Source organism: Xiphophorus couchianus, chromosome 12 (genome assembly GCF_001444195.1).
Source record: "Xiphophorus couchianus chromosome 12, X_couchianus-1.0, whole genome shotgun sequence".
NCBI lineage: Eukaryota > Metazoa > Chordata > Actinopteri > Cyprinodontiformes > Poeciliidae > Xiphophorus > Xiphophorus couchianus.
The window spans coordinates 16,734,415-16,746,162 of record NC_040239.1 but is presented as its reverse complement, the minus strand read 5'-3'; the positions used below and the strand labels follow the sequence as shown (position 1 = coordinate 16,746,162).

Sequence of the window (11,748 nt, the reverse complement as noted above, 5' to 3'; positions counted from 1 at the left end):
AATTTTAAATAGTAGTTTTCCATTAAAACTGCAGTTGGAACATTTTGAAACCAGATTTTGGAAAAACTTTTAAAGCAATGAAATAAACGTATTCCTCTACACTGCGAAGACATTTTCAGCGTTATGTAAAAAAGCAGTGCTTCTGGCTAACCTGTGCATTCAAAAGCTTTATTTAAAAAGACATTTTATGTAAGAAATTGGTGAATCAGACCTTCTGTAAACTAATTTGCTTTAGACACATTTAAATTAACAGGGAAAGCAGGAGAATCGGCTACAGCTTATTCAGTTTGAATTTTAGTGTTTGTGACCAAGAGATCTGTAAAAGCACAACTGACTCTGGGTTAGAGCTGGGCCCATTACTGGAATCGTCTTATGCCAAGATTTTAATACAATTTTCCCATCAAATTTTAAGAATGAGTTACGGTTAATCCTAACCCACTAATGACTAGATATTTCTCATGGCATTGTTCCTCACCTGTGGCTGCACATGCCAGACATCTAAAAGACAAGTATTTAATTTTTCTGTACAAGAAGCAAAGCTGGCTGCTAAGAAATGTTTTTAAGCATTAAAAATAGATGATACATCAACTCTGATAACTACTGCTAAATAAAGTATATCCTATATTTTTAGTTCAAATCTGTGCATCATAATCATTAGACGTTACATTAACAGAACGGTTACACAAGGTTCTTAATGCAGCCTGAAAAAGTATGTAATTTTTTTATATTGAAAAACATTTTGAATTTCCATTGTCCAAATTTCTCTCTGCTTGCATATTTTTCCTTTCAAGTTCAATAAATTTTAGTTTTTAAATATATACCAATAAACTTTGGTATTTATAGAATGGTATTCCTACTGAAGGCTACCATTCATTTCTTAGAGCACTGTGTGCTGTCACTGGTTATGTCTTTAACACAAGACATCAAGTCATGCTGTATGCTACCACAATGTGATTGTAGCAGGAGAACCAACCACTGACCTGGCTGTTCACACAGGTAAGATTTTTTTTGTGTGTTATTTTTCTAAAATCACTGACTCTAAAAATATGACCTCAAACATCTGGGCTGCATACATTAAGTTAAAATTGCAAAATGTTTTATTTAAAGAGGTTATTTAAAGAGGTTTAAAGCAGCTTTTCATCTGATTAAATATTCAAAGGTGTTCATTTTGCTGAACAGGTGGTAAACACTCCCTTCTCACTGAGACCATGGTTAGCATTTTTTTGTGGTTGCCTGTTCTTCAAAATGTAGAATTTTACATGTGAGTTTTTCACAAATCAAACTAGAAGAGCATGAAGTTCATCATTTGAGACCAGTGTGGCTTTACGTTTACCTTGCTGTGAATTATTGTTACAGTTAAATCTTAAACAAATCTGTCAGGTGCTGAAGACTGCTCTAATTACATTACTAGCAGACCTGTTCTGCTGTAAATGAATAACAAAAATCTTATCATACCCGTGGCAGAATATGTGCTCTTATCTCTGGAAATTTTATTTTGTACTTTGTTACCAGTCTGAGTAACTTGAATATTGGAATAGATATCTCACCAGTCTCTTTTTCTATCCTAGAGTTTGAAGATATTGAAGCATCTTAAAGTAGATTGTTAATTTGTAACAAGTTAACAAACTTTGTCATTTTTAAAAGGTTGTCGGTACTCTACTTCTAACTCAACCATCTTTTAATTGTTGGTACAGCTATGAAGCGATGTACAGGTTTGAGTTTACAGCTGACCTTTCAGTCGAATAATATTTATTTAGCTTTTTGTACTTTGCACAACCAAAAACATCAAGTTGGTATGTCATTGACAACGATAAAGTTGCACATCATTGTAAGGTGGAAACAAAGCATTTTCTTGTTCTTTTTTAGCAACAAAAATCTAAAAAAAGATGGAAATTTGTAATCAACTACAGTGTTCATGTTAACATATTTTCCAACCTGAGCTACAAGTCTTTGCAGCTCCTCCAGAGCTTTGGGCTTCTTGGTTAACACTCTACTTGCAGTTAGTTTTGGTGGCTGGTCATGTCTTGGTGGCTTAGCAGTTGCCCCATATTCTTTCACTTTTTGGAAGAGGGATTGAACTGAACTGTGCTCAGTGAAATGTTCAAAGCTTTGGACAATTTTATCAACTAATTCTGCTATGGAAATCTCAACTTTATGTGTCATGCATTTGCTCCATAATGGAGGTCAGCACTTAACAATTCAAAGAATCACTTTTTGCCCTTTTGCTACAAAATTAGATTTGATAAGATAGATTTCATAAACATGTATTCAATTAAATGTTTTATTTTAAAATTGAAGATGAGTCATTGACATCATACAAAGCAAAATTAAAACTTTACTTAACAGAATAAGACCCGCTGAGTGAGCCCTTTCCATGAATATGAAAAACGAAGAAAGCTACCTAGTGGGCAACTTAGTTTAAAACTAAAAAAATGTTTAAGTGCCCTTCTGTTGTTGATATTCTATACAAATATTGCATAAAATATACAGAAGAGTTGCTAAAATCATTCTTTCTTTATTGCTTTAAAAATTAAAAATAGTTTCGCTATTTTTATTAACCTGAGTCATACTGTCTGGCCTGTAATCAGTCTTGAGCATGACTGTAAATGAGTCAATTATTTCTGTCCTATTTTTGGTCAGCTGCTGGTTTCCTGACCCAATCCAGCCACTTTTTGTTCAGCGCTGACTCGGTGAACACAGGGTTAAGTTTTCCTCTTCCAGCGTTTATCCCTCATAATGGGATGTGCCTCCGAGTCGCTCTGCTGGTTTAAGCTGCAGCAGGTCAACATATTCAGCGCAAGAGGAGGTGCGACATGGGCTGAGCCTATTTGCAGGGAAATGAGCTGTGGACTGTGAGCTGCTCAGTGGTCGTCATTTCTCCCGACGAGGAGCTGGTGGGCCTCCGACAGACATGGCGACACGTGGAAGTGTGTGGCCGACAGGAACCGCCGGCCGTCGGGTGGATTAACCGGGGATCGGATGAGCGTCGGCGGGCAAGTACTGAACCATTTTTTCCGCTCCCACTCCTCGGAACCCTGCGATGCGCTCCGTAGAGGAAGCGGGTTTCGCAGACATCCGGAAAACGCATTCATGCGCCACGGCAGCCCCGCATCCCGATATGCTCCTGACAACACAAAGCCTGGCTTCAATTAGCTGCAGTTCAGAACCGCACATGCAAATCGGCATGGGTGCGTCAAAACGGTCATTGCGCTTTGTTTTGTGGCTGAGGCTTCGGAGTGCAGTTCTGCAATGAGACAGTCGGGGATGATCAAGTAAGACTTTATTGATACATATTTCGACAATATGGCTGATCAGAGCAACATTCAGTCCGCCGCCTCTAAGAGCATCCGGCCCTTTAAATCCAGTGAAGAATACCTGTATGCCATGAAGGAGGACCTGGCTGAATGGCTGAAGACCCTCTACGACCTGGACGTCACTGCGGACACCTTCATGGATGCGCTGGAGACGGGCTGCGCCCTGTGTCGGCACGCCAACACCGTGAACCGCGCAGCGCAGGAATTCCAGTTGGAGAACCCGGAGGCTGTGAAGTCCATGAAGATGCCGTCGAAGGATGTGGTCTTCCAGTCACGGAACGTGATCCCCGGCTCGTTCCTGGCGAGGGATAACGTCTCCAACTTCATCACCTGGTGCAGGCAGGAGCTCTGGATCAAGGACGTCCTCATGTTTGAGACCAACGACCTGGTGGAGAGATGCAACGAGAAGAATTTCATCCTGTGTCTCCTGGAGGTGGCGCGGCGGGGGTCCAAGTTTGGCATGCTTGCGCCCATGCTGATCCAGCTGGAGGAGGAGATCGAAGAGGAGATCCGGGATCAGGAGAGCCTGCAGGCCGAGGGAGCTGAGCAGGCCGAAGAGATGAGCTCACCGAGCAGGTGTTACAGTCGGAAGGAGAGCTGTCACAGTGTGGAGGATGAGGAGGAACCGGAGCCGGAGCCTTACGTCTGGCCGCAGAAGAGAGTTTTATGTGACATGCGAAACCTGGATGAACTGGTGAGTTGTTGATGAAAACATGAGGTTTCTTAATATTGTTATTTTCTGATACTATACTCACTAAAGGTGGATTCAAGTAAGTTGGAGCGTCACTGAAAAGTTAAACCTATAGATTAATTACACAGTTATATCATATTCTTGATGATTTATGGCTTCCAGCCAAAATTCAATGTGTCAGAAAATCATTACCATGCATAAGACCAATAAAACCAACTATTTCTAAAACAACAACAAAAAAAAATGTCATGACCTACACAAGCAAAGGAAGATTGCTGACTTGACAGTTTTCCAGAGCACAGCCACTGACGCTATCTATATAGAGGGTAAACCACCAAAGGTCGTTGATAAAGAAGCTGGCTGCTGTATCCAAGCGTTTTTAGAGAATTTTGTGGCAAATGTGGCATTGATTCAACAGTAGATGGACAGAAAAGAGGGCAGAGAGAGAAGGAGAAGACGTGCAGAAAATGACCCAGGGCCAGGAATTGAACTGGGTCCAACTGAGTTGAGGACTGAATAATGTGTGCCTGCTCTATCACTGAGTTGTGGCGTATCCAAGCATATTGGAAAATTGAGTGGAGGGAAATGTGTGGTAGAATAAGCTACACAAGCAGCAGGTATAACCACGGAACAGAGAGGACGGTGAAGTCATTTCAGAAGTTTGGAAAAGGTCCACAAGAGACACAGAAGCCAGACGCATCTTAAGCGTGTAGTGTGAAGTTTCCACAGTGGACGATGTTTTGGGGAGTCATGTCATCTGCTGAATTGGTCCAATGATTTTTATCAAGGCTAATGTGTTCCCAGCCGTTTACCAAGACATTTTAAGGAACTTCATGCTTTCCTGAGCTGAACCACACAGGTAATATCTGGATTATTGTCAGCAGGGTAATAGGAAACACCTGAGCCAACAATTGAGACAAGCTGAAGGCTTCTATGAAAGCAACCTGGGCTTTCTGAACACCTCAGCAGAACCACAGGCTGAGCTCCATGCCACGCCTCATTAATGCAGTACTTCATGCAAAAGGAGGCCCAACCAAGCACTGAGTGTATACAGTGTAAACTCAGTACTTGGTTGGGTACTTGTACATGTTTGTTTTGAACATGTTTTTGTTTTAGGTTTACGTAATATTCTAATTTTCTAAGAAGCTAAATGTGCTTTTATTATAAAAAAAAATCATAATAATCAAAATAAACCAAAGTAAACAGTGGAAATTTATCATTCTGTGTAATGAAGCTGAAATATATTTTCCTCCAGAAATGAAACAGCTAAAATAAACCAGCTTCTCAATGATACTCTAACTTAATGAGATGCACCTGTATGTTTGCCCACAGGCAAACTAAACGTGTCAGCTGCCTTATGACTTGTGATGATTTCTCTGCTCACATGTTTAAGGGGAAAAACATGTTTAAGCTTTCCCCCAGGATATAAGAACACACTTTCCCACAACAACTCTCCTTTTAGCCTTAGCTCAAAGTAAATATAATCCAGTGTGTTTTGTCCTGTATTTTAGCAGCTGTTGGGAATCCTGATTTCTCTGAGTAATGCATAAGAAATGTGTGCAAGTGTTTTTCTGAAAGTGTTTTTTCAAGTTTGTAGATTTCCTGTAGTGTGAGTGAATGTGCACATATTTTTTAAATCCTTTTCAACTAAGTGGTCAGAAAGCCCATCACCCACAAATAATTGCTCTTCCTCACAAATGACTTCTAAAAATCAAAGTGTCTTATCAGTCAGCTTGGCTACCAAGAATAATTAGCATAACACTGATACGATAATTAGCATTCTGCAGCATCCACTAAGTGTTTTTTTACTCCAGCCTTTTTTGTCTTTAATCCGTATTGAGCTGGTTGATCTTTATTAGAAGTTGCTGGTCCTCAGCAGACCAGAGCAAAGCTAATGAGCGAGCAAACACCCAGGCAGAACACATGCTTTTGCAGGGCTGCAAGAATGGTGGTGGAGTTAATATTTTCATGCTGATGAGAGGAACAATGCCCGTCTTTGACATCAATGATCTGAGAGCCAATGGGGCAGAAGGAGAGGAGACGGCGGATGGGCACACTCATGCTTGTGAGTGTGCCCGTCACACTCACAAGCATGAGTGGAGCGCTTTTTTTTTTTGGTGACCTCTGCGGACAGAAATAGGAGGAGGATGTGCTCTGTACTTGTCTAGCATATGAGTCCACACACTCTCGCTCATATGACTGAGGATTATACAAGCCAACGCATTTTGGGACAGCACGTTTAGAGGAGCGCTACTGATGCATATGCCCATCTTTTCCTTTTCAGCCACCATCCCTCTGCCCCTGAGCGGTCACAGTGTCATGTGTCAGACTTGGAGAAAGAGAAACACTCAAACTTCAGAGCTTCTGACTGATAATGAAAGCATTAATCTCAGTTATCATCTGTCTGAGAATCCAGTCCTCTTCCTCTTTGAAAACTGCATTTTAGCTGCACAAAACAGAGAGAAGTGATTCAAATAAGTCATTTAGAACAAATGAAAAAAATGAACTGTTATTAGATATGAGGCTGGTGGATTTAAGTAGCTGAGTATTATCAAGGGTATTTTATGTATTTAGTTGAGATATTTATTTAATCTTTACAGCTGCTATTTGTCACACTTCTGCCTGCAGTTAAATTTTACTATTTAGCATATACACTATAATGGTCTCATTAATGCAGATTAATGTAAACTAAATGACTTACCCATTCCAAATGTAAAAAAAAAAAATACATGACAGCTTTGCTAATCATTTACAGTCCTACTTTATTACACGCTTTTCACTTTAGATTGATGTATCAAAGATGTTTCTGCAGATGGACATGCTCCAAACCCTCAGCCTGGTTTTCATGTCTTAGTTAGGACATAACAGCTAAATCATTGTTTACATCACGTGCAGGACATCATGAATAATCACGGGTTTAAATTTCAAGCAGAAAATGTGAGCTATTCTGTTAATATGTGTGAAGCTTTTCACTCCAAGACCACTTTAACTGCACTGACTCCCAGCAGCTCAGTGGCGGCACAGCAGCAAGAGGGTCCTGGGTTCAAATCCTGGCCATGCCCTTTTTGCTCGCAGTGTTCAGGTGCGTACTAGTGTGGATTCTTCCCAGGTGCTGCAGTATTTTCCCACAGTTCAGATAAATGTGTGATTACAAATACAGATCAGTTAATGAGTTACTTTTGCACTTCTCAGGTTTGAGTTGCTGCCCAGTGATAGACTGGTGATTTGTCCAGGTGTAGTTGACCGTTAAAGAAAGGCATCACCTCCTTGGCAACCCATCAACAATAAACACAAGCAGAATATGGGTGGATGTTCTTTAGCTATTCAGACTATTCTACATGCTGCGTCATTTCAAATGCTGGTGTGTCTAACTGTACTCTTATAAACAACAGAGTATTCCTGTTGTTTAAGATTTGGAAATAATTGAAATCCATATGATTATTCAAGAAGACTGAGAATGTTTATTGATAGAGAGCTTAAAATTCAGCTTCCTCTTAGAGTCTTAGTAATTATAGAGTAGTTTTTTTGTTTTATAAAACAATGCAATATAGGTGATGAACTCTGAAAATACCTATTCAACCGTCAGGTGACTCAGTAAGCTCAGGATGTGTCACATCCACCAATTGCTGGATACAATGAGGATTAGCTGTTGACTTTTCTTGTTACACACCCTCATGTCAACATTCACCATCTGTACTTCTTCCTCTGATCTGCTGCTGCTGCTTGCCCATATATACATATAAAGTGATAGAGCTTATAGAGCATAAGGATGCAATATATTTGATTGAATTCCTTCAGCCAGCGTAATTTCTTCTGCCTGCTCACTCATGTAAACTGGTTCATATCTTTTCCCACCTCAGGCTTCACGTTCAGCCCTTCTTTAGTTCATACTTGAGCCGTCGCTCCCTTCCCCCACCCATCTCTACCCCGGAGACACCAAAACGCAGAGTGTGACCGTGTGTTTTGTTGGTGTCCTTGAAGGTAGGAAAGGAATAGGCAGCTGCAGTTGGCGGGGAGGCAATCAAAAGCAGACATCTCCATCTGTCAGTGAGGATTCCTCGTGATTAAAAGAAGAGAACGAATCTGTCTTATTGACCCTACTGTATTACGCTTCGGGCTCAAGCCGTGCATTTATAGAATAAGAAAGGGGTGCAGACAACAGACAGTGCACCTACAGTGGCTTCACTGTACACTCTGTTAAACCTGACTGCAGTGGATGCTACTTTGGGAGGCAGGGCTACAGTGGAGAGAGTGAAAGTAGGTCATCCTGCTTTGCGTTGGACCACACTCAGATGCTTTGCTGAGAGAGCATGGCAGCCTTCAGTGTCACATACGCTCATGTCTTTAGTGTTTTAAAGGTTTTTCAGTGCTGCAGCCGTCGCTCTTTTGCCTCCTCTTTGTGTAGCAGGCTGTGGATGGAAACTGCTGACTCCTCACTTTGCATATTACCCACTTTATGTCTTTATTGGAGCGTTTGATGCCATCAGCTGATCATTTGCATGATTTCCATTCAATCAAGTGTCTATCTGTTCAGGCTTCTTTCAGCAATTATGAACTATTATTCAGTAGGTGTTTTCCGCAACAGTCTGATCTCAGACAGACGCTGAACATGAATTCCCCTAACGTTTCCCATGAATATGAGTGCAGATTGCTGCTGAGCCTCTTTCGAAACATATTGGCAAACGGGTTATACTGATATAACCTGATATTTAACTTCCTTACCTGATTGATTACGTTGTTGTTTGATTGCAACAGAGGTAAGCACTTATAGCACTCGATGCCTTTCAGTTTCTGTTATCTCTTCTGCACCTGATGGGCCGTTTGTCATGTTGTCAGAAGACAAGTATCAATTTACAGAGAATAATTTCCCTCGCTGCATCATCCCTTGTATGCTGCAAGCAAGTATGATTACATTTTAGCCATGCTATCTGGAGCCCTATACAAATCATGAAGCTGCATGAAAGCCTTCTTTAGATAAAGTAATTGGTTATCTAACAGGCACCTCTCAGGTCTCCATAACATGATGGTTGTTAAAAAAGATAAGAAACAGGTATAAGATTTTATAATGACGTTTCTGTTTGGATAAAAGAAGAATAGTATGTTTGTAAGTAACCCCTTGAAATGATGGTTATCATCAACTTTTGTTGGGCCAATCTTTGCTCTTGTTGTGACTTGCTTAGCTAAGCAGCTGCTGGCTGTAACCTTGATAAGAGTTGCTTCAATTTTTTTACTTAGTGAGCGAGAGTATGAATATATTTACAGAGCCTTAAAAAAGTATCCATACCACTTGAACTTTTTCAACCACAAAACCTCAATGTATTAATTGGGCTTTTAAGTGATGGACCAACACAGTGTAATATAAAAGGTGAAGCATGCACGAATAAACTCAATGGCTTAGATCTTCTCCCATTTAGTCCACCTTCATTACACTTTAATGGCAAAACTAATCATTATCACACAGAAAGGCACAAATAACCGTAGCCTCTAAACTCATTATCAATGTGTACAATCTATTCCTCCTCCCCATGTGGGTGTTTTAACTGACATACGTGACCCAGAGGCATCCATCCATCTGTTTTTCTGCCACTTCTGTGCTGGTTGGGCCTGTAACACACACCTCACTAACTCTGTGCTTCAGGTCCATCCCTCAGGCTACAGCTTTAACGTAATTAGAAAACATTATTGTCATTCATGCTGTCATTTTGCACCTCCCTGCACCCCATGCTGGTTACAAAGTTAATTTGTGCGCAGACTGTGTTGCATTTATGAGCTAGAGGATTGGAGCAATTCTGGTTTATGGTGTGTGTTTGTGAGGGGAAGTAAAGTTAGATATGTAGGATGGTGGTTCAAAAACTTTAAAACATTTTTGTTCTGCCAGGGAATTGCCCTCTTCGGGTTGAATCTCTCCCCTTTCTCTCCTTATCTTATGTTTTTTCCCTCTTCTGGAAAATGTCCAGGCTTCAGCCCATGGAGAGATAAACTGAAAGAGGAGTCTTGCCCTACATTGATAAAAACCCTTTAAATTCTCTGTTCTGTGGTTTTTAATACATTGTCTTACAAAAAGAAGGAAACTTGAAGTAATGTTTGTTCTTTATCGTTTGGAGTGTAGCAGCACTTGTACTCTGTAGAAAGGCCATAAAATGAGCCAATAAAATGAGTGGACTAGCACACCTAATGTTGAAGAATGCGCTTAGCAAACTGCCTGGTCCTAAGATGAGTCACGAGAGGCAAAACTGAAAATGAGCTTCCCAAACTGTGAGGAACGTCCAGGCAAGAACTCTGTATCAGTAAAACGGTGCTTCACAAACACATTAATGCCCCGTTAATTTTTGTAACATTCTGCTGTATTACAACCACAAACTTTTATTTTATTGGGATTTTATGACATAGAATAAAACACAAAGTAGTACATGACAGATCAGTATTACTAGTAAATTTCCTAAAGTTTTTCCTTAGTGTGGGATTTTCCTCTAATTAGTCCATCCTCCCATCATCTGCGGGCAGCTTCAGATGGACTATCACATAAGATCCCAGTATAATACACTGGAGCTTGGGTTTGTAATGTGACGAAAGGTTCAGAAGTTCAAGGGTCAGGAATGCATTTGCAAAGCCCTCTACGTGCAGACACACTTTGTAGAATACAAAAGTCTGCTTTGCTTGGTCATAATGTTATTTTCAAGGCCATCTGGTAGTGTTAAATGTATAATCTATACTTGAATCAATAAAGAAGTGGATAGTAAAACCTAAACAGCTTTTTTATCTCCTCCTGTCCTGTTTCCTGTACTCTTCCCAAGGGTTCTGTCTGCCTATCTCTGTCATCAATGGGCCTTTAGAAGTTTGCAAGTCAGGAAGGAACAAAATTAGGAGATTGTTGACTCACGCTGGGCAGATATGACGTGATCTGAGCAGAGGCATTTTTAAAGGAATGTTAATTATACCTGAAACAATCTGAGGACAAATGCAGAGGCTCGGCTTTAAGAGAACAACACTCATTTCTCTTTCTGTTCTTAGGGAAAACATGTCCGTATTGCTTATCTTAAGATAAAAACAGGAGGTTCTAAGAAAAGGGTAGTGGGGACATGTGATCTAATGTTCAGTCACTCTTTGCTTTTCTCTCTCAAACATCTGCAACTCTTGCTGAAAATGTCTCTCCTCCAGATCATCTGGGTCTGTAATTCCTCCTGTAGTTTTTCTCAACGTTCCTGCTCACTTCCGCATATTTCCTGCCTGACCTTTTCTCACTCCTCCCATTCCATCTCCTTCTGCAGACAGTGTGTGTGTGTGTGTGTGTGAATTTATGTTTCAGTATTTCCAGACTTGTTGACACAGTGAAGACATGGGAAGCTGCACACACTTCACACCAAATAGTCTACAATATAAACACTTAAACTGCCAGAGTGTCTATTGATTAGGTTATCATTCAGAGATGTTATAGTTCATTTTCCTGCTCTGTTCTTCATGTGAGGCTCTGTGTGAGTCGTGGTGCTCCTCCCTTGAAAAAATCCATGACCTCAGTTGAGGTGAGTACAAACTGCACAGTGAAAAAAGGAACAGTGAGCTGGGTGTGTGTTTGTGTTTGTGTTGTTATAGCAATCTTTCCATTCACTCACCGGTTGCAGTTTTTCCAAAATGGACTGGTCATTCTCTGAAACTGAATAATAGAAAGGGTCACAGGGAAAGAGTAAAGGCCCAAGCAAAACAACAACAAAAATAATAAATGGTATATACTATATAATTATTTTA

At 40.4% G+C, this 11,748-nt stretch overlaps 1 protein-coding gene across 2 annotated transcripts in view; it reads left to right on the top strand.

Annotated features, from left to right (window-relative positions):
• Positions 1-2,625: 2,625 nt before the first annotated feature.
• gas2l1 (growth arrest-specific 2 like 1) overlaps positions 2,626-11,748 on the top strand; it is a 28,352-nt gene continuing 19,229 nt past the window's right edge. The window contains exon 1 of one of the 2 annotated variants that reach the window (XM_028033458.1): positions 2,626-4,008. In XM_028033458.1, the coding sequence (XP_027889259.1) occupies positions 3,304-4,008 (705 nt within the window). In that variant the 5' untranslated portion in view covers positions 2,626-3,303. The remainder of the gene's footprint in view (positions 4,009-11,748) is intronic. The other variant, XM_028033457.1, reaches the window with a different exon arrangement.